This window comes from Artemia franciscana, unplaced genomic scaffold, assembly GCF_032884065.1.
Source record: "Artemia franciscana unplaced genomic scaffold, ASM3288406v1 PGA_scaffold_55, whole genome shotgun sequence".
NCBI classification, from domain to species: Eukaryota; Metazoa; Arthropoda; class Branchiopoda; order Anostraca; family Artemiidae; genus Artemia; species Artemia franciscana.
The window spans coordinates 537519-563899 of NW_027062695.1; the positions used below are offsets into that span (position 1 = coordinate 537519).

A 26381-nucleotide genomic window follows, 5' to 3' on the forward strand; every position below is an offset into this window, starting at 1 on the left:
AGTCGATAGCTCTTGATGAGCTGATCAAAGTATATGACATCCATTTTTTGGTAGAAAAATTTCTTCATGAGATATACCAGTTTGAAGGTTCAAGGGGTTGACAACTTCAGTAGTAAGGTACACATTGAAACTAAAAATATGCCAATAAAAATTATGAGAAATATAGGGGAGTTTTAAGCAATGATCCACTGTTAGCTCATAATCATCTTCCGCAATGAGAGGCTTGCAACTTTTGTTAGTTGGTGTACCTATTATTTGTTTCCGGTGTATTTGATGGTAAGACCAATTTAGTTCCAGTGGTAAAACATGTAGGGATCTTGTAAGTAATAATCGACTGTTAGGCTACAGTCATCTTCAGCGATGAGGGGTTTGCAACTTTTGCTAGTTGCAATGAGGAACTTGCAACTTTTGCGAGTTGGTGTACCTAGTGTTTTTTTTTAAGATCCTTACAGATTAACAATTTCAGCGTTTAATCGAAGCGAGGACATAAAACCAAAGTGTTGCTCTCACAATACTTTAGTCGGCGAAGCCGAACAAAGGTTGCCGCAACACCTCACGTTGCTCATGCAACGTAGATCTAGTTGCTCCTGGGTCTTGATTTTATATGGAAATTAATTAAAAAAAAAAAACAATTTTTTCAACTGAAAGTAAGGAGCAACGTTAAAACTCAATACGAACAAAAATTATCACGTATATGAGGGGTTTAACCCCCTCGTCTGTAACTCGCTCTTTACGCTAAATTTCGAATTTGTTCCCTTTAAGAATGACCCCTTAATCACAAAGTCCGTTTAAATAGAATAAATAGCTCTTTTGAAAGCACTAAACACACTAGAGTAAAGAGCGAGGTATTGACGAGGGGGCGAACCCCCTCATATACGTAGTGGTTTTGTTCGTTTCAAGTTTTAATGTAGCTCCTTACTTTCAGTTGGAAAAAGCTTGTTTTTTATATTTAATTTCCGATCGTTTTTTAGACAATGCTGAGAAATCCGGCGCCCTTTCATGGAAAAATTGTCTTTCCCATGGAAAGATCCTCCTACGTACCCCTCCTACATCAGAAAAAATCCCCTCTGAAAAGTTCCGTATACTTCCCAATGACCAATACTATATGTAAACAATGGGCAAAGTTTATAACTTGCAACCCTTTCCCCAGGGACTGTGGGGGATTAAGTCATCCTCAAAGACATAGTTATTTGATTTTTCGACCTCACTGAACAAAATAGCTATCTCAAAGTTTTGATCCCGTGACTTTTGGAAAAACATGAGTGTGGGAGGGGACCTAGTTTCCCTTCGATTTTTGTGATCACTTGAAAAGGGCACTAAAAGTTTTAATATCCGCTCAAATGAGCCCTTTCACGATATTCTTGGACCAGGTCGATACGATCACCCCTGGGGAAAAAACAAACAAAAAACCAAATAAACAATTAAACACTTATTCGTGATCTTTTTCTGGCAAAAAAATACAAAATTCCACAATTGTCAGATAGTATTTTTAAATATCTACAGTAGGGTTCTATGATACGCTGAATCTGATGGTGTGATGTTCATTAAAATTCTATGATTCCTAGGGGGTGTTTACCCCTTTTTTCGAAAATACGGCAAATTTTCTCAGGCTCGTATTCTTTGATGGTTAAGACTAAACTTGATGAAACGTTTTTGAAATCAGCGTAAAAATCCAATTCTTTTGATGTATCTATTAGTATCAAAATTCCGTCTTATAGAGTCTCGGTTACTATTGAGCCAGGTCGCCCTTACTTACAGTTTGTTACCACGAACTATTTGATTCTAGGAAAATCGAAAAAAAAATTATATATAGCATATACAGGTAAGATTAACAAGAATTTTGGTACCCTCAATTACTTCATAATTTGCTACTAATTCTTGCAATTAAATAGTCAGTTGTTGCATGGTGTATCATCCAAAGAACAAACAATTTTCTGAGATAACTTCGTTTAATTTTTTATGGCAAGTTTTCAGTCCATTCCTGATGACTATTTGCTAGTCTTAGCAATCAGTCTAACATATTGTCTTTAAACATGTAAATTTTACCTCCTGGATTTTACAGAATAAGTCTCAAATAAAAGAAATGATAAAAATGTGTGCCCTATGCTCTATGATATCTCTGCTATCCATACACACAAGACCTTTAATGTTTTCAAATAACAGAAAAACTGTGCTTTGGTAACATTCTGTTCTTTTCCACAGAGATTATATAAAATTTAAATATTTCACTAAAGATTTGTTAAGAAGATGCGAACAAGTTGACAAAGGTGCCATGAATCGTATTTGGTGCTGGAAGGGAGTAAAAAAAATTATGTCATCCAGTCTTCTTCATCGTGCATGATTGTTGAAACTCCCTTTAAGAGAGATTGAATATTAATTGCTGAATGTTGAATATTTGTGCTATTTTATTTGAATGAACATATATATATTTCTTTTGTTTGTAGAACTCGAACTAGGAGTTCAAAATGTGGTTGAGGTGGCTGGAAATCAAATTTTGCTGGACCAGCAACTATCATTGGAGAAAGCATCTGAAAGGTCTGTCCTATTTTCCATTCTATATAGGCTACCCATTAAACATAGGTGATAGTTGGCCTTAAAATAATGGGAGTGGGATTGGTTATCACTGGTTGTCAAATCATCATGAGAGGTATATTTTGCTCAACAGATTTTTATGCTAATACTGTGAAGCTTATTTTGTGGCTGTATAGAAGTGGTTTCTTAGCAGAATATCATGACTACTGCGAAGAACTTGCATTACTCAGAGGCAACTGAGGTTAAGCATTTTCCTTTTAGCAATTGACTACCATCGACCCCGCATCGATGCTTGAAATTTTAGTTGCGTTCACAGGGTTTATCGTTTTGGAACCCAGACACATCTCTTCTTGGCTTATAGCTTATGTTACCGACGGTGACTTGTATCACTGAATTTAAACCAGTTTAGATAAGTATTCTTTAGTATTGATTATTAGCAGAATGGGTCTATATTAAAAAAAAAAAAAAAAAAAAAAAAAAACGGTGTATTTAGTCGGGTTCTGTTGTGTCCAAAATTACTATAATAAGGCCCCAGTGCCCAAGGGGCAATTGTTTTGAGACTAGAATTGCTAACCGATTGCGCACGCAACTGCTTTGTGACCATGACCTTGAAGTAGATTGGGGGCGCACCCACGACGCAATCCAGATGAGACTGGTTTCCTATCAGTCTAAATCCAGTTCCGTATGAGCCTCCAGCCGTGGTCACAATTGCGTTGCAGTGTTGTTCCACACATCTTCGGGAGCTACTGCATTGATACTGTCCAGTTATTTTGGCTCTCAACATGTCAGACCAGGTATTATTTGTGAAATCCGTAGAAGCGGAGAAGTATGAAGAGCTGTACAACTGTGAACTTACTCTAAAAATCCTGTAAAATGCGATGAAGTTTCTATCTGTTTGAGACGGTTCTTTTGCTGCTAAGAACAGACGAGACTTTACGTTATTTTCCAAGTAGGGAGGGACCCAATACTCCCACTGAATCATACGAAACATCTTTCTCGTTGAAATTCAACATAATTAACCATACTGCGCTGCTCAATTAGATAAAAACAACGGATTCGCAGCCACTCGCATCAGTGGGCGGAGACATGCTTCATTTTGGCTGAAAACTGGTCGTAAACCAGAGACTAGTTTCCAACCGTCGCCTTGAAACAGTTGCCCCGTCGGCACTGGCCGACGGGGAGACAGGAGGAGCCTGTCGACTGACCGATATAAAAAGGAAAAAAAAATACGTATTGTACACTGCAATACGAAAAAAAAATTTGCTTCCTTCCTCCCAGCACGTCTAAATTTAGACTTTCTCCCAGCAAGTCGAAATTTGCCTTATCCTTCCCCCAAAAAAACTCCTGAAATTTTATCGATTTAATTCAGGTACCCGTTGTATATCCTCACGCGATTGTATTTAGAATGCAAGATTGGTGATTGAGTGGGAGTTGAGTAGGAGAATGAGTGGGATTGAGCGGGAGAATCACGTGATTGAGTGGGAGAATACATAAAAGCATCCATGAATGCACTTTTCACCTTCATAAGTTTAGGTACATAAGCAAATGCCCAAGAACTTAGTTTTTTTTTTCAGAATGGCTGGGCTCGTTATAGTGTTGAATCCGTCTCTGGTATTATTAAGAGAACATCTAAAGGTCCTATATGACCTGTTTTTTTTTGTTGAGACCCACTTCTTTTAGCAGTGTCTTAGGAAGAGGAGGGAGTGATTCGCAAGCCTCCTCACAAGGAGTTGGAGTAGTGGTGGTGTATACAATACAGGAGATACACCCATATTTGGGCAATATAGCTTGCCTATATTACAGACGCTACGCCTGAGGCTTGTCCCAGTTAAATGTCAGATAGACAGAAGTTGAAAAATCCTGTTTATCAATACACAAGTTGAAAACTACTTTTAGTTGGACTCTACTTAATGTTGTAGACGTAATCGAGGAATTGCCCTTTTTTCAAAACATCCTTTAGGATGGCTTACTAATTTCAATCTGTTTTGATTTAGGACAAGCCTGAGGCTTGTCCTAGTTAAGTTTCATATAGACAGAAGTTGAAAAATTCTATTTTATCAATACACTAACTTAAAACTACTTTAAGTGTCACTCCACTTAATGCAGTAGATAGAATCCTGGAATTTCCTTTTTTCAAAGCATCCTTTAGGCTGGTTTACTAATTTCAACCCGTTTTGACAGTTAACGCTATTATTATATTTGTCAGCAGAACTGAGTTAATTTGGAAGTGTTGTATAGATGATTTCTCAAGAAGTATAAAGAACATTACTTTGAAAGGATAGGTGAATTCAATGTTAATATGAAAAGAAAAATCGAAAACATTAGTTAACAGAGAAATATGCCTAATCAAAGAAGGTGAAAATTGAAGCTTAGTTCAAATCGTTATACGAAATTGGGCTAGCTTAAATAATCAAATATCTTTGAACAGAAATCTGTACGAAAAAACATTGAATTGTGTAAAGAGCAAAGATATTTGCATGTATTTTAACAAGGCGTCAAAACAATTCAAAAGCCTTAAAACAGAAAACCAAAAGTTTCAAGCTTAGTAGAAATCATTGTTAGAAATCGGACGCCGGGTGCCCAGTCCCAGGGCCTGATGGCTGGTAATTACAAAAATAGGTATATTTTAACAACGGGATTATTTGAACAGGTTGCCATATGAAAAAAACACTACATTCCATCAACAGAAAAAAAAAAAAATAGTGATTGCAAGAAATTTTATTATATATTAGAACAAGTGGTTACAAAAATTAAAAACCTTAAAAAAGAAAACCAAAATATTGAAGCTTAGTAGAATCGATGTTAGAAATTGGACGCCGCATGCTGAGTCCCAAGGTCTGCTGGCTGGTAATTGCAAAAATATATGTATATATTTTAACGACGCGATAACAAGAATTCAAAAATCCTTAAAGTAAAAAACCAAAAGTTTGAAGCTTAGTAGATATCGTTGTTGGAAATCAGACTTTCTTTAATAATCAAATATCATTGGAATAATCGCTAAATGAAAAGACTATACACTATAAATTTGTTGCAAAACATCGGATTTCAGAGTAAATAGTTCTCTTAAGACCTACTTTTTTCAGCTTTTCATGGAGACAACCGGTTTTTTTTAAACCAGGACTTGGGGAAACGGCTTTTCTCGGCTTTGGCATTTCTTGACTATAAGGCATAATAGAGTTTTGTTGAGGTAAAGAAAGAGACAAACTTATGCTCTGTATACGAGTCGACTGTTTTCTTCTTGCTGTGTAAAAACTTCAGAGATTAGAATTTTTCTTGGAACGCCAGCCTTTTTAGGCTTTGATATTTCTTGACAATAAGGTATGATGGATTTTTTGTGGAGCTAAAGGAAGACAAAAACTTATATTCTTTACATGATTCGGCTTTTTTTCATATTGCTTTGTAAAAACGTCTGCGATTATGATTTTTCCTGGAATGATAATTTTCTTGGCTTTGATATTTTAGTGATCATAAGGCATAGTCGAGTATTGAGGCAAAAGAAGACCAACTTATATTCTATATACGATACGGCTTTCTCTCTTCTTGCTTTGTAAAAACATCAGAGAATAGGATTTTTCCTGGGACGGCAGTCTTTCTTGACTTTGATATTTCTTGACTATAAGGCATAATCGAATTTCGTTAACGTAAAGGAAGAACAAAGTTTATTTTCTATATACGAGTCGACTTTCTCTCTTTTTGCTTTGTAAAAAAAATAAGAGAACATGATTTTTTTTCCCTGGAATGCCAGTCTTTCTTGACTTTGATATTTCTTGACGATAAGGCATAATCGAGTTTTGTTGAGGTGAAGGAAGAGCAAAACTTATTTTCTATATCTGAGTCGGATTTCTCTCATTTTGCTTTATGAAAATATCAGGAATTATGTTTTTTGGGGAATACCTCATAATAGGTGTTTTCCAGGATTACTATTGTTTTGAATTTGCGATCTGCTATTGACTACAACCGAAAGCACTAGGACTAAATTTGCTTAATTTCAGATTTCCGAAGCATTCTGCAGAAAGGCACAACGTATAGAACTTTGTATAACCTACATATCTCGAATTCCTCTAAGTTGAATGAGGAGAGGGGAGTGGGGATTCTTACTATTTTTTTTTCATTTTGCACTCTGAGAAATTATCGCATTATCAAATCAGAAGAAAACGTCACAAAAGGTGTTTTCTAGGATTACCTTTTATTTTTAATTTACGATATACTAAAGTCTAGGACCAAAACAGTAGGACTAAATTTACTTGATATCAAATTTTTGAAGCATTCTCCAGAAAGACATAACGCATAGACATTTGTAAAACGTACATATCTTGGATTCTCCTAGGTTGAATGAGGGGATGGAAGGGGGAATTCTTGATATTTTGTTTTCGTACTCTGAGGAAATCGCAGAGAGTGAGAGAGACGAAAAAACATAGAATCAGACATACAAACACAAAAATACACACGGGGACAAACAAACGTCCGCTCAGACACAGGCACAGAGAAAGCAAACTCACAGAGCCAGGCAAAATCCCATACGTAGTGCCTTTCTGTTTCAGGTCCTAAGCTATAGTAGACTGTAAATTGAAAATAAAAGGTAATCCTGGAAAAAACCTTCTGTGAGGTTCTCTTCTGATTTGATAAAGCGATAATTCCTCAGACTGCAAAAAGAAAAAAATATATAAAAATTCCCACTCCCCTCCCCTCATTAACCTAGAAGACTCCGAGATATCTACGTTTTACAAAATTCTATACGTTGTGTCTTTCCTGAGAATGCTTCAAAAATTTGAAATTCAGCAAATTTAGTCCTACTGCTCTCGGTCCTAGGCTTTAGTAGTTCGTAAATTGAAAACAATGGGAATTCTGGAAAACGTCTTTTATGAGGTAAGATATTTGATTATTGAAGCTAGTTCAATTTCTAACAACAATATATACTGAGTTTCAATTTTATCCTCTTTGATTAGGCATTTTCACTGTTAAATTTTATTTTTTTTACTTTTCTTTTCATATTATTATTGCCTTTTCATCCCCTTTAAAATAATACTTTTTATTCTACTCCAGGAATTCTGTCTGTCTGACATTTAACTAGGACAAGCCTCAGGCGTAAAGTCTGTAGGCAAGATATAGCGCCCAAATATGGGTGGATCCCCTGTATTGCATACACCACCACTACTAGTTAGCACTATCGTTTTCTAAAAATAATTTGTGTAGAGAAATTATACCAATGTCCAGAACTTGATCTGAAACCAAAATTAGTAGTTTATTACGGTCCTTTCAGTTTTTATGTGCTTCTACGCTATATATGACAAGCTCTCAAAAATTGCCCTTAGGCCTGGGCAAAAACAGGCCAGAAGATGCAGGGAGACGGGGATGTAGAAATTCGCAGGCTCTGGGATTAGCAGGGAGATATCGCGAGGATCAATTATTATTTTGTAGGTTTTCTATAAAGAAGTTCTTGAAAATAGGGAAAATATAACAGTAAATAAGTAGCTACATGAATCTGATAAAATAGAAAAAAACAGCACTGGGCTGAGGGCCCACGAACAACATTGTCCCTTCAGCCTGGTCATGGTTCTTGGTGACCCCAGTGATAACACTAATGTAACTTTCAGGAAGTCGCCTGCAACCAAAGTTAGGGTCTAAGACGATGTTGTCAAGATTATTGTTCTAACACTTTGTTATCCTGCAACTATTGATGCAAGTGTATTTCGTTGGATCAAGGACTGAAAAGAGAATGGAATGATGCGACTACTGGAATGAAACTGGCAATGGAAACGATAATTAAGGAATGGAAACAAGCCCCCAAATTTCAATGTAGACTATTTCTCAGTTTTGAGTATCAAACACGATAATTCATGGTCTTCTCGAGTAATTCAGCCCTTGAAGTATATGTGGCTTACTTCCCGTTATAGTTTTGATCAATATTAGAAGGCTTATCTCTGAAACCCTTCTGAATGATATAATTGCTATTTGTATATCTTTATAAGTGTTCAGTAGTCGTGGGATAGGAAGGGTAGGGGGCTGGAATTGAAGTATGGTCTTTATGGAGAGGCTGATTTTTTGGCCCCATTCGATTAAGAAATCTCTTAAAATTGGTTGATTATAGGATGAATATGAGGAAATTATAAACATCTGGGCATTTGGCAGGAACTATATGCCAGGGCTTTGGAGCCGATTATAAGTTATACCGGCTCCAACTTTAGACATTTTCAATATAAATACTCCGACTCTGACTCCCGAAGCTTTAAACATAATTGCTCTGACTTCGAGCTGTAATACTTCCCTTTTCGTAAAGGCTCCTTTTCTTCATACATAATTTTATCAAATTATTTTCTAAATATAATTTTAATATCCATGTTAATAGCTAATGTTTATCTCATAAATTTTATATTCTGCATTACCAGATTTGTTTTAGATAGATTGACAGAGATTTGTTTCTCTGTCAAACTATTATGCATTTTTTATCTTTATACATTTTACGTGTAATGAATTTGCAAATATTATTTGTATAGCCTATTTTTCAATATTGATAAAAATAATTGAATAAATTGTTTCTATAGTAGTAGTACTGTAGTTATAAGGTGCAGAAAAATCCTATTCACCATCATTAGCCTACAATATTAATTTTATTTGTTATTATCACTTTTTTAGTAGTATTTAAAAGTATTTGGCTTGACTCCAGCGTTTCCGTAACCTCGACTCCAAAGAGCCGTACATTATTTCTGTTACACCGACTCTATTCAGCAAAAATTCACCAAAATTCACCAAAATTCCAACTCCGACTCCATAACCCTGCTATGTACTTAAAAATTCCTTACTCAGAAGATTCCTTACTCCCGCTCAGTTTACATTTTAATTTCTGACAACTCCGAAGGTTTCAAAATCACTATATTTTTTTTTTTTGGCGAAAAATCATTTTCAAAGTATATTTCTTGCGGTATCCTATGATCCTTTGGGCTTCTTGTCCAAAGTTTATAGTATAAGAATTGTTCTTATTTATTTATTTTTTTTTACAGTCGAAAGTCAGCGAAGACATTTGCTTTTGATCATTGCTTCGACTCGTCTAATCCTGACGCACCGGAATTTGCTACCCAAGAAACGATTTTTAACAATTTAGGAAAAGGGTTGCTGGATAATGCCTTTAAAGGGTATAACGCATGCATTTTTGCGTATGGACAAACAGGTAAGCAATTTGTAAATTTTTATTCGTGGTTGTTCGAACCATCTTAAAACCCTTTTCTTTCTGCAGCTCTTCTTGTGCTGTTTAACCTTGCTACCTATGGTGATATCAGGTTTATTTTCATTATAATTACTGGTTATCCAGATATCGACAAATAACGTATTGAAATTAGTATTGACACATTTTCAAGTATATGTTCTCACTTTGAATTTTCAGTAACTTGTTAGTTTTCAAGATAGTGCCTTCATTCATCCTGATTGTCGTCATTGGGATTCATTACTGGTTGTATAGAAAGAAACTAGCATTGAAAATATACCTTTTCACTTATATTTTCAATAATTTATTTGTTTTCAAGATTGTGCATGTTTTAGACTGAGGCTTCAATTCACAAAAATATTAGGGAAGGGGGTCAAATATTTTTCTAGATATGGTTTGGTAACTTTAATTTTTGGATTGTTTTAAGGAATCCACCAAAAATGTACCTTTGGAAACCAGGGGGCTTGAAAATCTCCTTTCCTCTCCCCAATTTGTCGCCACTGATATTGGGCAAATATGAATTAAAATATAAAACAACTTATTTATATATATATAGATAAAGCCAGACCCGAGGCCAATCGGTACTTTATTCAAACCAAGGCGACATCATCAAAAACTTAGTTGACGAATTATCTTGCATGTCACCCATTGAGCAAAGATCGTCAAACCAGCCAAAATATAATGCACTGTCAATTATCCATGGGTGGATTATCCTTTTTGTGAGAAATAAAATTATGTCCGTGTACAATTACAATACTCTCCTGTTTAATGGGGTTGCAATTATTTGGTTGCGTGATTTGTAAAAAAGTGAGTGATTTGTAAAAGGAGGGTGGAGGTAGAAATTGATACATAATCCCCAGGGCCGTATTCAGGACTTCTGTTTGGGGGCCATTTTGTTCGGGGGGAGATAACTTAAGACAAACGCATCAAAAATTTGAAATTGATAATTAATCCTTTTTGATCTCTGGGAATATTTCTGGTCTACGCTGTTATTCTGAGAGTAAAGAGTAACATTAAACCCCTAAATATGAAGAAATAATTCAGTATAGGAGGGGGACTGCCCCTTCCTCATCCCCACCTTCACCTCAGGGTCGTAGAAGCTTCAGAAGATGCTGATTTGACCAGAAACTGAGAGTTCTAGTCCTTTTTTATAAATAGAAAGTGATTGGAGACCAACCAGCTGTGGGAAGGAGGGTATTTTCCGAAGTGTTTTCCGGGAGGGGGAGACAATTTCTGGCTCCCAATATGGTCAAGCACTTGTGTTACAGAATTTAGACGCAAATAAATGTATGGCTTTTAGTTCAAAATTATTTATTGATAAAATAAACCACTGATAAAAAAACGCAGAAAGGAGAGAAAAGGTTTAATACTGGCGACATGATAATAAGAGCTAACATAATGACAAGTGTGATGACTGGGTAGCGGTGAGGCTTACGAATACTGCCAAACTCTAAACATACAAATAAAAAAAATTGTTGAATTACGTCTGTGCTCGTTAAATATTTTCTTTTTATAGACATAATGGGAACTACCAGAAATATCAAGCGGCATGATTTGGACTCTTTCTTAATAATTAGGCTTTTTTTTTATCAAAGAACCAATCTGTGTTCCCATGCAATCTGAAATACTGATTACAAATTTGTCCATTTAATATTTTTTTTTCATGCCAGATAGATTAAGAAAATAGTTTGTTCGCGTTAACCTAGGGCATGAGAAATAAAAGTTGGGATAACGAACCAGGTATGAACTAAAAGGATATATTGCCCTCCTACCCTTATACACGAATGTTCAAGTTTTGGAGAAACAGTAATGTGGTCAAGTATTTCGGGAACTTTTTTCTATAAGTTGAAGAAAATTACTGGGGGAATTCAGTTTTTTTTTCTCTGTGGCTTCGCTTCTTAAGTTTTGAATATCTAGAATTTTTATATTCATGTACACTGTTTCAAAGAAACAGTTTTCTTTGCCAAGAAAATAATTTGTTCGCGTTAACCTAGGGCATGAGAAATAAAAGTCAGGACAACGAACCAGGTATGAACTAAAACGATATACTGCCCTCCTCCCCTTATGCGAGAATGTTCAAGTTTTAGAGAAACAATGGTGTGGTCAAGTATCTCGGGAACTTTTTTCTTTAAGTTGAAGAAAATTACTGGGGGAATTCAGTTTTTTTTCTCTGTGGCTTCGCTTCTTAAGTTTTGAATATCTAGAATTTTTATATTCATGTACACTGTTTCAAAGAATGCTTCTTTGCCAAGAAAATAATTTGTTCGCGTTAACCTAGGGCACGAGAAATAAAAGTCAGGACAACGAACCAGGTATGAACTGAAAGGATATACTGCCCTCCTCCCCTTATACACGAATGTTCAAGTTTTGGAGAAACAGTAGTGTGGTCAAGTATTTCGGGAACTTTTTTCTATAAGTTGAAGAAAATTACTGGGGGAATTCAGTTTTTTTTCTCTGTGGCTTCGCTTCTTAAGTTTTGAATATCTAGAATTTTTATATTCATGTACACTGTTTCAAAGAAACAGTTTTCTTTGCCAAGAAAATAATTTGTTCGCGTTAACCTAGGGCATGAGAAATAAAAGTCAGGACAACGAACCAGGTTTGAACTAAAAGGATATATTGCCCTCCTCCCCTTATGCGAGAATGTTCAAGTTTTAGAGAAACAATGGTGTGGTCAAGTATCTCGGGAACTTTTTTCTTTAAGTTGAAGAAAATTATCGGGGGAATTTAGTTTTTTTTTTCCGTGGCTTCGCTTCTTAATTTTTGAATACCTAAAATTTTTATATTTATGTACACTGTTTCAAAGAATGCTTCTTTGCCAAGTAAATATTAGACAGTTCACATACTTAAGCTCTGTAACGATGATTCTTATGTGAAACCACAAGTTACACTGAAGACTTTCGTATTTATAGCCAAAATTATAGTGGTATTTGATGTTTTAAGAGGGCTGCTGTTGGTGGTTTAAAAACGCGAAAAAGTGCATTTTTAGGTCACAATTCTCCTCTTACTTTAATAGAAAGAGGCCCTTCCGGCTTTTCTTAGGAAAGACATCTCTCCCTTCCTCTTTGAGTGTAGGTTTACGTCATTAATGCATATTTATCTACATAGAGAGGTTGATTTTGTGCAACATGCATTTTTTAGTCAGAGTAAGCTGTTGAACACAGTGTTTGCATGAATTTTTTCAAATCCCCGAAGAGAAAAAAATGGGCTCTTAACGCCTATATTCTCTATGCAAGTTTTTGTGTTTTGCTTTTCTGCTCTCCTACGATTTTAATATATGAATGAAAGATGAAAATTGAAACACCCTAAGGGAGAGTATCCGTACTTGGAAGCTTTTATTTTTTTTTGCTTCCAACTTCTTCATGCTTTGTGATGAAGTCACAAAAATTTCTCAGCACCTTTTGATTAACTAAGAAAGTTATCCTCAATGTCTAAAACCAGGAACTCATTCAGTTTTTTTAGGAAAGGCATTAATTTCACAACCCCTCTTTTGTCTCAACTATGGAACGAGGCTCTACAGATAGGACAAGTGGCAACCATACTTGGGACAGACCCTAATATGTCTTCTTGATACAAAATTCAGCTGTGTAATAGTGATACTTGATTAGAACTATAAAAACAGAAAGAAAGAAGTACAAACGTGTAAAACAAGAATTAAGAAAAGCACTGTTCATGTGTTTACAGCATATAAAATTCTGACAGATCAAGAGGAATCACAAAGTGTTGGTCTTTTTTTTTTCTTCAAGAACCAAAACAAAATCGCCGACATTTAAAACAAAAAAGGAGGGCTCCTCTCAACTGAAGGTCCTTCCTTTGGATCTTGTTCATTGGATCTTGAAACATATTCGAAGACTGGAACCTATTCTGGGCTGATTTCACTTTCAATAAAGAGGGATTTTTATGATTTTCATGGATTTCACTCAAGAGTTTGTGAGAGCCTCTTTCACTTCCTTAGCTTTTCGAAGCATAGCCTGCTTTTCAATCTTTTTCTCTCGAATATCCGTCTGTATTCTACGGACTCTTGTTGGTTGACTCCTTTAAGTGGTTTTTCTCAGATGAACTTTTGGATATGGCCTTGTCATATGACAGGTGAAACTGTACTGGATTGAAGTGAGGGTGACTTGTGTGTACTGAGAGGCTACACCTCCCTCATCTTCTGAAGTTGAGGAAGTCATATCTTCATCTCTTGGCTCAGATACAGGTTTACCCAATGGTTGGTCAGTTACAGCTGATGGCAAAAAGTTGTCACTGACAAAAATCTCGTCTTTAAATGGACCAATACCTGTTGCTTGAAAACCTGCATTTATGTTTGCTAGGGTGAGTGAAAGAGGATACGCTACGCCAAGAAACTGGAGGATTTCATGCAGTATAGCAAGCTGAGGGTTTCAAACTGGAAATATCGCTTTTTATAATGGGATTTCAGAGAGTAGTTGCAGTTTATAGTGCAAGTGGCTGCAGTTTGTGTTGCGCATATAGATGCAAGGTTACCATGATCGCATGTTTATCTTTTGCTTCTTGAATGGTTTCAACTAATAAGTGAGACTTGGGATTATCAATAATAAGTAGCTGGGGCTTCTCTTCCCTTGTTAGTGCGGTGGAGACAAAGTGATGAAGAAACTCAATGAATATTGAAGCTATAGTCCATCCACAGTCACTAAAGCAAGCAACAGTATCAGGTGGAGCCATTAAAGCCACCCTTGCTGTTGTGTTTTTCATTGTAAAGACCAGTATTGATAAAATTCAGTTTCCAGGTGCTGAAAACAGGCAAGAATTGTCACAGTCTGTCTTCTATCGGCAGAAATTGCTCTTCCAACTTGACGTAATCCTATCTCATCAACAATCTTAAGTGGGCTTTGTATGGTATTCACGGCATTCTCATCCATATTCCATATGTCAAGACTTTCAAGATATCAAGATGTCAAAGCAAAGTAACCCTGGCTATTCCTTTTCTGTTTGTAGGTGTCACACATAGGACATGTCCCAAGTACCAATATTTGGGGCAGTCTGAAGCATGGAACCAACCTTGTCACTGAAATAATTCAGTTTTAATTCAAAATGGTAAAAAAAATCTTCAGACCCGCCAATTCTATTTCACAAGGAACTAACAAATAAGGAAGTGAAAGTAAATGGTCACTTCAACCTCTATATCTACCTAATCAGTCCACGGAACTTCACAAAATATTTTTGAGAGTGTACCTAAAATAAAGAACTCAACAACTTTAAGACAAAATGTTGACTTTGGACTTGAAACTTCTGCAGATGTCACCTGTTGCAAAAAAGTCTTTGTGCAATTTTTTGGGTTTCTTTTGCAATATGGTATGGATGTCTTTTTAGGTCTGTCCCAAGTATGGAACGTCCCAAGTATGGTTACTCTCTCCTAACTGAGATTTAGCTCTGTCAATCTGCCGAATTAAATTTTTGAATTCGATGTACACCGATCTTTCATTAAGAATACGTCCATCATTGATCGAAAATCTTTGGGAAAAGGACAGTCTTTTAAAAAAAGAAAAAAAAAATACAATTTTTAAGTGACTCAAAGTTTGAGAGTTCCCTCCCCCCAAAAAGGAATAAAATCCCTCTAAAAAAAACAAAACTAAAAAAAAAGACAGAGGGCTGTCCCATGAATTAAAGATATTTCCAATTACATATTTGAAACCAAGCCACGAGAAATGCTGAATACAAGTCAAACATCCCTCACAACATACATTTTTAACCCAGGTAAGAATCACCAAGTTATCTCCAGGTAATCAAGAAGAATCTTACAAATTGCAATTTCTAGCTGAATAATTTGGTTTCATTTTTAGAGACTGTTCAGAGTATGCAGTCGTATCACTTAGTCTTTGAGCCAACGGTTCTGGAACAGTTTTTGCCCCTAACTTCGCTGACCTTTCCTACCTTCTATGAAATCAAAATGTAGGCTGTCCAAGGCCGTATCCGTAAAATTGTTATGTCCAATTCGTAAAACGCTCTTGTGTGTATCTATAAATACTATGAACACAGTGATTTTTTGTGTGTAGTTTTGCTGAAAAAATTTGGCGTTGCCGTGGACCCAAAGTTTGTTTGTAATGTACCAACTTCAACTAAAGCTCTGTTTTAAGGCCACACCAAATTTAGCACTGAGTTGGACCTAGGTTGTGCAGATAATCGTTATAAATGCCCCTGTCCGGGTTTTTCAGATCCCGTGTTCAAGCATGCTATTCCTGCGCGTTCCAATTTAAAGAATTCATGTCCCATACGTTTGGAGACCGTTGATGAAAATGCTTTATATTTTCGCTGGGCTGAATACGGAGAACTTGAATTTTTTTTTTGCCAAATCCACTTAATTCACGCATCAAACCCAATCTCTGAAGACAGGACTTAACATCTAATATGACCATGTTAAAACCCTTACCAAAAATTTGGTGAAATACTTATCAGAATTAGTAAATTTATTAAATTGATATTTTACTATTCAAATTAGGTACTTATATATTATCCCAACCCACTCAAGAATTTCGATATGAGAAAAACCGGTTTGTCTATCTGCAGTAGGTTATAATATTAGCTTAGTCTCATTGAAAAAAAAAACTACGATGTAGGTATATTTTTATTGAATATTCGATATATAGAGGGGATTAGGTTAGCTTTGGTATTTAACATAATGCCTTCTAGGTGGCCTGCTTTCCATAATTCTCTGTTGTAGTTTATATACTTATGTTTCTAAAATATTACATTTTCACCGTATTTTGGTATACTTCGTTATGATAACCTAACTTCATTTCTTGGATGGGGTCGGGATAATACGTAATTATCTTAAAAATTCAGTAAAATTTGATAAAGCTGAAAATTAACAATTAACTATTTTGTAAATTTAATAAAAGCAGTAAAATCTATACAATTTACTGTAAACTATTTTGTAAATAGCAAAAATTTTAAGTTAAAATTGGTTAAATCACAAAACTGTAGTACTTTTGCAAAACTATTAACAAATCTGCTTATTTTTCCAAAAACACAAAAAGGTATTAAATACACTACATTTATCCCACTTGTTCTACCTGTTGTTAAAGTATATTGACTGAACGCCTCACAAAAATGAGGTTTTTCCTTCAATTATTTAGTGCATAATATTTCCTAAAAGGTCCATCCTTGGTCACTTTTTTTTTTTTTTATAGAAAGGTTACAAAACTTTACTTTGTTTTGTTTTATTTTGTCTTTATTTTGTTTTGATAATTCGAACAGCTGACAATCCCACTTGTTCTACCTGTTGTTAAAAAATATTGACTGAACGCCTCACAAAAATGAGGTTTTTCCTTCAATTATTTAGTACATAATATTTCCTAAAAGGTCCATCCCTGGTCACTTTTTTTTTTTTTTTTTTTTTTTTTTTTTTTTTTTTATTATAGAAAGGTTACAAAACTTTACGAAGGTTAAAATCTCTTCTCTAGTCTGTAATTATTCTGTTCGTTAATTAATATGTAACAGCCATGACTGCTATGATAGAATGCTTCTAGAAAGCCCGTGGTTAACCTCTTAAGATTTTTCTATGTAAATAAGAAAACTTATGGATTGGACTCCAGCCATCTATCCAAACACTTTCGTTGTTTCTATTAACAAATATTCAGTAACATTCATATATTTTGAGTAATTGAGAAGACAAATTGATATTCTCTACTTCGAATTTTTTTCAGACTTTAGGTGAAAGTAGTTGATTTACTCTTGGTTCTGCAAGTTGCTAAACAGAATTTACTACAAGCTAAGGATTAATTCCCCCAAAATTGCAAGGATGACTTGTTATTAACTAGTCTTCATACGATGTTTCATATGTCAGTCAAACTAAACCTGACCCAAAATGTGAGCTTATTAAGCACAATCTTTTGCGTAAATACGTCATAATTGAGTGTAATGTCATATTTAATGTCTTCATAATTATGATGCGATATCATTATAATTGAATGTAATAATATTAATAAGGGTTGTTACCTTATGTTTTAATTCGATTAAAAGACAACTAGAAAAGAGCAGATGGTGAACCCTCGTAACTATTTCTGATCGAAGAAGGTGCCCGCCAAGGCTACCTCCCTTCGCCAGCTTTTTCAATTCTATTATCGACTGGATTCTGAAAGCTCTCGATAAGTATCAGGATGTCGCAGTAAGCCTTTTTTCTCAGTCACAGACCTAGATTATGCTGACGATGTTAAGATTACACTGTTGCTGAGGCACAGTCAATGCTCAATGACGTCTCCTAGAGGGCTCTATCAATCTGCCTCCATATCACCCTTGAGGAAACCAAGACTATACGTACCGGCTTGGACCAAACATGGATCACCTCGAATGGAACCCAAATCGAGGAACGTCTAGCAGTTGAAATAGTTCGGATCTCTAATGACCCCAACTGGAGAATCCGCTGACGATATCCGAAGCAGCATCTCATCCGCATGGAGTTTCTTTCTCCAGATGCGTAAATCGCTGCGGAAGCAGAGTGAGATATCACTGCGGAGAAAACTTCGGGTTTATGATGCCATGATCTTTTCCATCCTCCTCTATGAATGTTAAACTTTGTCGTTAAAAGCACCAGTGGACCTGAACCTGAAAACGTCTAATCACAATTGCCTCTGCTACATATTAGGACTCTGCTTATCAGAACGAATCTCAAACGAAGAAATTAAGAGAAGGTGTAGTAATCGCCCAATTGTTTCTGAGGTGGTTAAATAAAGAAGGCTGAGATGTTTCGGCCCACACAATGCGTAGACCAGACAACAATGTAAGCAAGAGTTGCCTCAAATGCCTACCGCTTTCGTTTTGGAAGAAGAGAGTAGGAGGACAGAATAAAACCTACTTGCCACTGTCAAAGCCGACCGGTAGCTACTTGGTAGCTTCCGCAAGTACGGCAGACGCAGGGACCGTCACTGGCTTAGTATCGTGGAGTCGGCCGCTACTGATCGAGATGTGGGAAGGAAACTTGTCTTCGTCTGCCGGATGTCACGATGAGCCTCGATTTGGCTTGAACGTGCTTCAATTAAAGTAACTAGTTGTGCAACTAAGAAAGACCTGCCTTTCTCTCCTACTGAATCAACAACCATTTCCAGCTTTTAGTGCGATATTATTTCAATGCTGAATTGAATAAAAAGTAGAAAGGTGTTCTACTTTAGTGTTATTAGTGCCAATCGCCTTATTCATGCTATCGCACTACAATGAAGAATCCTTGTTACACTTATTCGTGAATTTAGAGCCGTCCTGGCCGAGTGGATTGGTGCGCTGAATTCAGGATCCTTTCTCTGAGAGGGCGCCGGTTCGAATCCCAGTGTACCCAATTGTTTAGTTTGGGATGGGGGTCAGTGTCGTGACTCTGTAAGCTTAGCCAGAGCCGACCCAGCTCTTAATGGGTACCTGGAGAAATCTGGGGAAGGTAAACAGGAAGAGTGTGCGGAAGCACAGGATGGTTGGCCCCCAACCCCCCATTGCACTTCCTGGCTGAAAGGCCAAGAAACGGAGATCAGCACCGCCGGTAGGGACTGTAAAGTCTAACGCCGTGTCCTCCTTTTTTTAATTCATGCATGAAAATGGGGATTGAAAAAACGCGAAAATCCCCAAAAAAAATTTTCCAGAAATTACGTTATAATCAAGCTATGTATCATCTTATTCACTTTTACCGGTTGTTAACTAGGCTTAACTGATTAAGCTCCTGAACATATTGCCAACTATAGGGGAAAGGGAACGAGGTGGTATGTAGCCTGGGCGGCATAATAAGGGTTGTGAATGAACATTGATTAGATTTTTTTGCCTGATTATAGCCTATCCGTTAAAAAAAAAAATACATCGTATTCTACATCACAATTCAATATTATATAGGGAAGTGGGGACATTTGTATTACCATATGCCAAACTCAGGCACTGCCTTTATTGTTATGTGTTAAATGAAGTAAAAAAAACAACCAAATGCTATTTTGTATTTGGAAACAGGATATTATTTGGTTGGAAAGTTTTTACCTGGAAATATGCTAATTTTTATTGAAAGGTTTTAAAACATAACTATCGAAGGGGGAATGAAACAATCAGATACACATCTCTCTTCAGCAAAAGAAGATCGGATCCTCCTTATTAGAAACCATTGATTGAATAGCAATAATTCATTTTCTATCACTTATCCCTAAGTAGCTTCTAATTTCCTTGTTAAATAGGGATTTTTTTTATTCTAGGATCTGGGAAGTCCTATACCATGATGGGAAGCCAGGGAAATCCTGGAATTATTCCTCGATTATGTAACGCTCTGTTTGAAAGGATCTCACTCATCGAAGATCCAAATCTACAGTGCAAAGTGGAGGTTAGCTACATGGAAATATATAATGAAAAGGTAATAGAAGCTAAATAATAGTCCGAGGAGGAGTGAATAAAGTATTTCTAAATTGCTTTTTATACCCAATTTTTTTTGTTAATCCCTACCAGTCTTTCCAGTTGATATTAAGTTGTGGATTCCGCCCACTTGTGCTTGTGATGGCAATTGAAAAAAAAAATCAATATCTTACCTCATATATAATTTACTATCTGTTGGGGTGGCGCTTCGTGCCACCCCAAGACCTTGTTGTTGGGGGCGCTTCGCCAACCCCCAATCCCCCCCTACGCGCGTAAGTCGTTACGCGCCATATTGGTTACGCGCCATTGTAGTTGTGTCCCTGTGTACCACCTATGAATATAGATAGATTTATATATGTGTTTTGAACTACCCAAAACTTGCGAATATACAACATTCTTGGCTTTCCCATTGTCTGTGCATATACAAAGCCTTATATACTTATAATGACGTCATATGCAAACGCTCTTTATAAAAACAAACAAACATGCATACACACAACTCGTTTTTATATAGATAGATAGATAGATAGATACAATACAAATTAACTGCGTAAAACTTGTGAATATACAACATTTTTCGCTGTCCAATGGTCGCTGCATATAAATAGATTGTCAGGTTTACCGACCCTCGAACATGCAACGTACAATATATATGGGTAACGCCGTATTAAAGAATAAGACAATGGTATGATTGCTGCTGAGTCGTTTCTGTACAGTTTTATCATTTTTGATAATAATTACGCGAAGAATACTTTTTCTACTTTGATGTAGGTGTAACATGACATTTAGGTTGGAGTAAAACTTAGCCATTTCATATATCAGATTGCGTTCTTTCACAACTAAGGAGATGTGCATACTGTCCTGTGGTTGGTTTTCTCAGGCTCTTAAATAGCAGTATTTAGAACGGAAAGCGTATTGGAAGTCTATCTCAAAACCGTTGACCCTCTATGAACGGTTTAATGTTTAATTAATATCATAAATTTTCTCAGGTCTGACAGAGCAGGAAAGGAGGGAGATCAAAACACGAAAACAAAATCTTTTAAGATTTTTTTTTTTATTCATCCGTGGGAGTGTCTTTCGGACTAACATTAGGGACATTTGCCTATCCTGATGTGCAGAAATGATGCACGTAACCTAATATGTTTTAAACTATACATTACCAGATGAAGTAAAAATTTCCATGTACATAATATATGCGTCGGAATATCTCAGAATAAACTCTTTGACATATACCTGACTATACTGGTCAGAAGAGCTATAACTTTTCCATGTATGACAGCCTACGTTAGAAGACAAAAAAAAAGAAGACACGCAATGGAAATGCCGGTAAAATCCTGCTCATTATACAAATTATATTCAAAACCAGCTTAGAAATACTGTCAGTATTTATACCTCGTCTTTGAATTGGGGTTTGCCAACCGAAATGGGACTATAAATTAAAAACTGGTTGTGACAATCGATTCTACAAGGCTGGTCCCTACAGGTAACACGTTTAGCTAAAAAAACACACACAAGGAATGTGTTTTGGCCTTGTACAGCTAAGATAATACTAGTGATTACTTAACAAGACTGGCCGATGAACTCTCTTTTCTTTAAGTTTGGATATACAGCTTTAAGGAAGACTATTCTACGTTCATAACGAATAATCAGCTGAAAAGGCTATAGACATCTTAGCAAGTACCAAGACGTTGCGTGACGTTTGCATCATTCAGCATTACGATTTTTATGTTTTCGACATGCATCAATATCTTAAACTTCCTTATCGCGTTTACATAGCACGAAATCATACATTTTGCTGTTATCTACTAAAATTCTTGAAACTATATTTCTAAAGTCTTACTCCTAATTATAAAAAAAACTGAAGTTCTTCCTCAAGGACAGGTGCCTTCCAGCTACTAGTGGATGCGTGTTTTTGGGAGTCTAGAATCTGGAATGTGGTGTATATGTCCAAGACTTTGCCATGGCCTACCCGGGTCCTCAAGTCATACAGGTTAAACAATTTTGTATAGTTCTGGTTTAAATAGTTGCAACATGCCAACCTTCATGCTCAAAACCCGTTGGAGGGACCAGAGTGCTTTGGAGGGGCGTTCTTCTACTTTGGTTCTCTTATCATGCTGGTTGAAAGTACTTGAGTAACTTAGGTTAAAACATAGTGTAGCGTACCAATATGTCTATTACGGAGCTGGTGATGAGAGGGTCCAAGAGCCCACTTTATGGCTCCTACAACATAAAAAAAAGGTAAAGGATACGGCATTAGACTTTACAGTCCCTACCGGCGGTGCTGATCTTCGTTTCTTGGCCCTTCAGCCAGGAAGTGCAAAGGGGGTTGTTGGGGGCCAACCATCCTGTGCTTTCACACATCCTTCCTGTTTACCTTCCCCAGATTTCTCCAGGTACCCATTTAGTGCTGGGTCGACTCTGGCTAAGCTTATAGAGTAATGCCACTGACCCCCGTTTGAAACTGAACAATTGGGTGTACCGGGATTCGAACCCGCGAACCTCCTACAACATAGATTGAGAAATATTGCGTGATTTGGCTTTAGGCAAGGTTAAAAATGCCCTCCTTTCTATTGAGAACAGGTCACGGTTTTGAGAAATCAGAAAAGGTTTTGGAGGGGAGAAGGGCCCGTTTTATGCCTCTTAATGACTCTAGTTGAAATCCTTGAAGCATTTCGGTTCAAGATAGATTCAGCATGACTAACTGTTTACTAAAAGTCTGTGATGAGGCGTGGGAGGAGGCCTGCTGTTAGGGGAGAGACTTTGGTGTTCCATTAATACGGATGGAAAATCTTTGCAAGATTCTGCTTCGAACAACTAGTAATATTTTTTCTTATCTACATCAGTAGGATGAAGGTACGGGAGGGAGGTGCCACTGGTCCACTTCGCCTCGTCAATCATATAAATTGAAAATTTCTGCGTGATTTTGGTTCAGTAAGGTTGCCATTTTTCTAAAAATACGATTTTTCTAAACAGGTAGGAAGGAAAGAGAGCAGGGGGAAGTAAAGGGGTGATAAACCCAGGCATCAGGCCTTAGCTCGCTTTTGAGCAGATTCATTATACAACTTTTATGATAGCCACAAGAAAGAAATTTTTAAGATGATATATCCTGTGGACAAGCTTTCGTCCACAAAAACTTTCAACATATATTCATCAGCTCTTCAAGCAGTATCGACCAATGTTAAAGAGAAAATTGTAAATCTCTTAGTTAAAAAATCGATTTTCTTGATACGGGATGACTTTCTAATATCATTAGTAAGAAAGGAGCAAAGTTGAACCCTCAAATCCCTTAGAAATCAACATTAAGGTTTGGAGGCACATGTGCTACCATCCCTCTACCTTAGTCCCAAAAAACTGACAATGAAATAACAACTCAACAGAATCAAAAAGGGAAAAGGTTTATAAAACTAGATGGCAGCGCCTTTGGAACCATGAAAAATGCTCCTTTTTGGATAGCTATATTTTTATATTTATCGTTCTAAGGAAATGTTTTCATAATGGGGCCGAGCAACCGTTGCACATATTCAACATTTTTTAAATGTCAATTTAACTGTAATTTGGAACTACCCCCTACTTGCTTGAATGAACCCCCCTACTTGCTTGAATGAACCTACCGCCTACTTGCTTGAGAAATTTAATTTCTAGTGTGATTAGCGTATATGTATTTAAATGTTACTTGAAACAAAATGATTTTGGGATTATTTTATTTACTTTACAATCTTCTAAAAACTTTTGTTGCGTAATTATATTGGCATGTGTTTTCGCTAAATTCAAAAATAATACAATTGGATTGGTCTTTTGCCACCCATAGGCTAGACGTAAATAATCTCTTTGACCATACTGTTTTTCCATTTACGAAAAATATGCAAAAAAGGACTTTAATTTCAACAAAGCAGTGAACAAAAATAAAAACAAAACGAAACTTTAATAATAAAAAAAATATTCTGAATGTTCAGGGAGGATATTCTGAATATTCCGCACGCCAGGGAGCCTTTTTCAACGAAAAGAACGAAAAAGTTGTTCTTGAAAAAATACACACACAAAAATGACAACTAAACACACGAAAAGAAAAAAAATAAATAAGAACAACTCACATTATAAACAAACTTCTAGCTCTGATGTTACAACATAAGAACAAAACCAAAGCCAATGTCTGTAGTGAAACCATGGGTGACTCTCCTCTCAACATTCAGTGTATAAATGAGAATCTATTAAAAGAGAAGACTATATTTACTTGAACAAACAAAAAAAGGTCACCAAACCCTAGGTCCATCACCCGAAAGTAAATCTCAAAGGTTAATAAACAAATTCATGAATTATAAATTAAGTTATTTTTTGTTTGTTTGCTAGTTTAGCTGCAGTCTTTTGACTTTTTCCAGCTTTGAACTCATTCTGACTTGTTGGCAAGGTTATCACTTGTTCCAGGACAATTATATAAATCACAACTGGTTGACGATTTTACTTGCTCCTTAATTAAACTATTATGAATTGAGTCCATCCTAAAATCCCCTTCACCTCTATTAATACTAATACCCCCATAGTTATTTTTTTTATTTCTATAATTCTCTGAAACTTGTGTTCTGCTGAAATGTGCTCTGCAACAGCTGATTTAAACGTTTCCTGTTTTTGATTATGTTTTAGCGAGCAATCTAGGGCATTTTTATGTTACTGTTGCCTTTTTTTTCTAAAATTTTGCTGTGCTCTTCTTACATAAAATTTACCAAAAAAGCATGGAATTTCGTATACTCCTCTTTGTATCTTTCTTGGAACCTTGTCTTTTTCATTATTTAGGAAAGAGCTTACACCTTGTCCTGATTTAAATGCTGTTTTTATATTATGTTTTTTTTTCTCTTCTTAATTTCTGTGGCAACATTGGGATATAAAGCAAAGTTATGTAAATTGTTTGCTGAGTTGACCCATCTTCTTCTAACATTATAGGTTCCATGAACTTTCTTTTCTTTTTTCAATTATTTAAGAAATTATATTTTCGGGGTATTTATTACCTATTAGAATATCCTTAATAAAAAAAAGTTCACTACTCATGTATTCTGGTCATGCTAATTTTAGTACCCTATCAACTAAAGAAATAACTACACCCCTTTTTATTTCGATAGTATGATTTGATGGGAAAGACAAATAACGGTTGTTGTTAGTCGGTTTACGGTAAATTGAAAAAGCTAGTTCATTATTATTTTCATGGATCCAAATATCCAGAAACGGTAACTTATTCTCTGTTTCTTTTTCAATGGTAAGAACTAATTTCCCTTCCAAATCATTTCAATGTTCCAGAAAACCTTCAATTTGTGATTCCCCATAATTCCGAAAAACGTCATCCATATATCTGCCCCAAATTTAGGTTTTAAAAATTATGTTTCTATAGCTAAAGTTTTTGCATACTCTACATAAATATTTTCTAACAGCGGATTTAAGGGCCCGGTCATTGCTAATCCTATTGCTAGTTTGATGGTAACAATGTATTAAATGGTAAAATATGTATTACAAGTTCTTTCTGAGGGAATCAGTCTGCCCAAGAATATGTGGTTTGCCAAAAATTCATAAAATAGGTATTCTTCTAAGACGTATAGTATCAACAAGTAATTCATCAATGGAAAAAAAAAAATCGAAAATGAGCAGCAAAGACACTTAAACCTTTATTATATATCCAAAATTCGTATATAAAAACTCAGAATTCTTAAAAGATAAACTTATAAGTATTGAAACATCAAATGAATCTAGGGTATTTAGTTTTGATATAAAATCAATATATACGTATATACCTTTTGATAAATCTTTTAGTATTTTATCCAAATAGCTTAATGAACCTAAAATAACATAGAAGAATTACCTGCAGGAATTGGAATTGAAACTATATTAAAGTTAGTTAAAATAACTAGCAGGTATACTAATTATGTCAGGTTTAAAGATAATTTTTACCATCAAATTAGGGGATTGGCAATGGGAGGCCCTTAAGTCCGCTGTTAGCACATATTTATGTAGAGTATGTCGAAACTTTAGGTATAGAAACATGTTTTTTAAACCTAAATTATGGGGCAAATATATGGATGACGTTTTGGTTGTCTGGAATTATGGGGAATCACGAATTGAAGCTTTGAAACATTTAAACAATTTGGGACAGTTTTTACAATTGAAAAAGAAACTGAGAATAAGTTACCGTTTTTGGATATTTGGATCCATAGAAATAATCATGAAAGAGCTTTTTCAATTTACCGTAAATTGACTAACAACAGCCGTTTTTTGTCTTGCGCATCAAATCACCCAATCCAAGGAAAAAAGAATGTAATTATTTTTATAGAGTTGATAGGTA

The 26381-nt window shown here is 35.8% G+C and overlaps 1 protein-coding gene across 1 annotated transcript in view; it reads left to right on the forward strand.

Annotated features, from left to right (window-relative positions):
• Positions 1–26381, forward strand: part of LOC136041998 (kinesin-like protein KIF13A) — a gene marked incomplete in the record, with an annotated part of 206048 nt that overhangs the window by 16682 nt on the left and 162985 nt on the right. Inside the window, 3 exon segments of the mRNA XM_065726827.1 lie at positions 2445–2535; positions 9531–9697; positions 19906–20060. Of these exon segments, the coding sequence (XP_065582899.1) occupies positions 2445–2535; positions 9531–9697; positions 19906–20060 (413 nt within the window).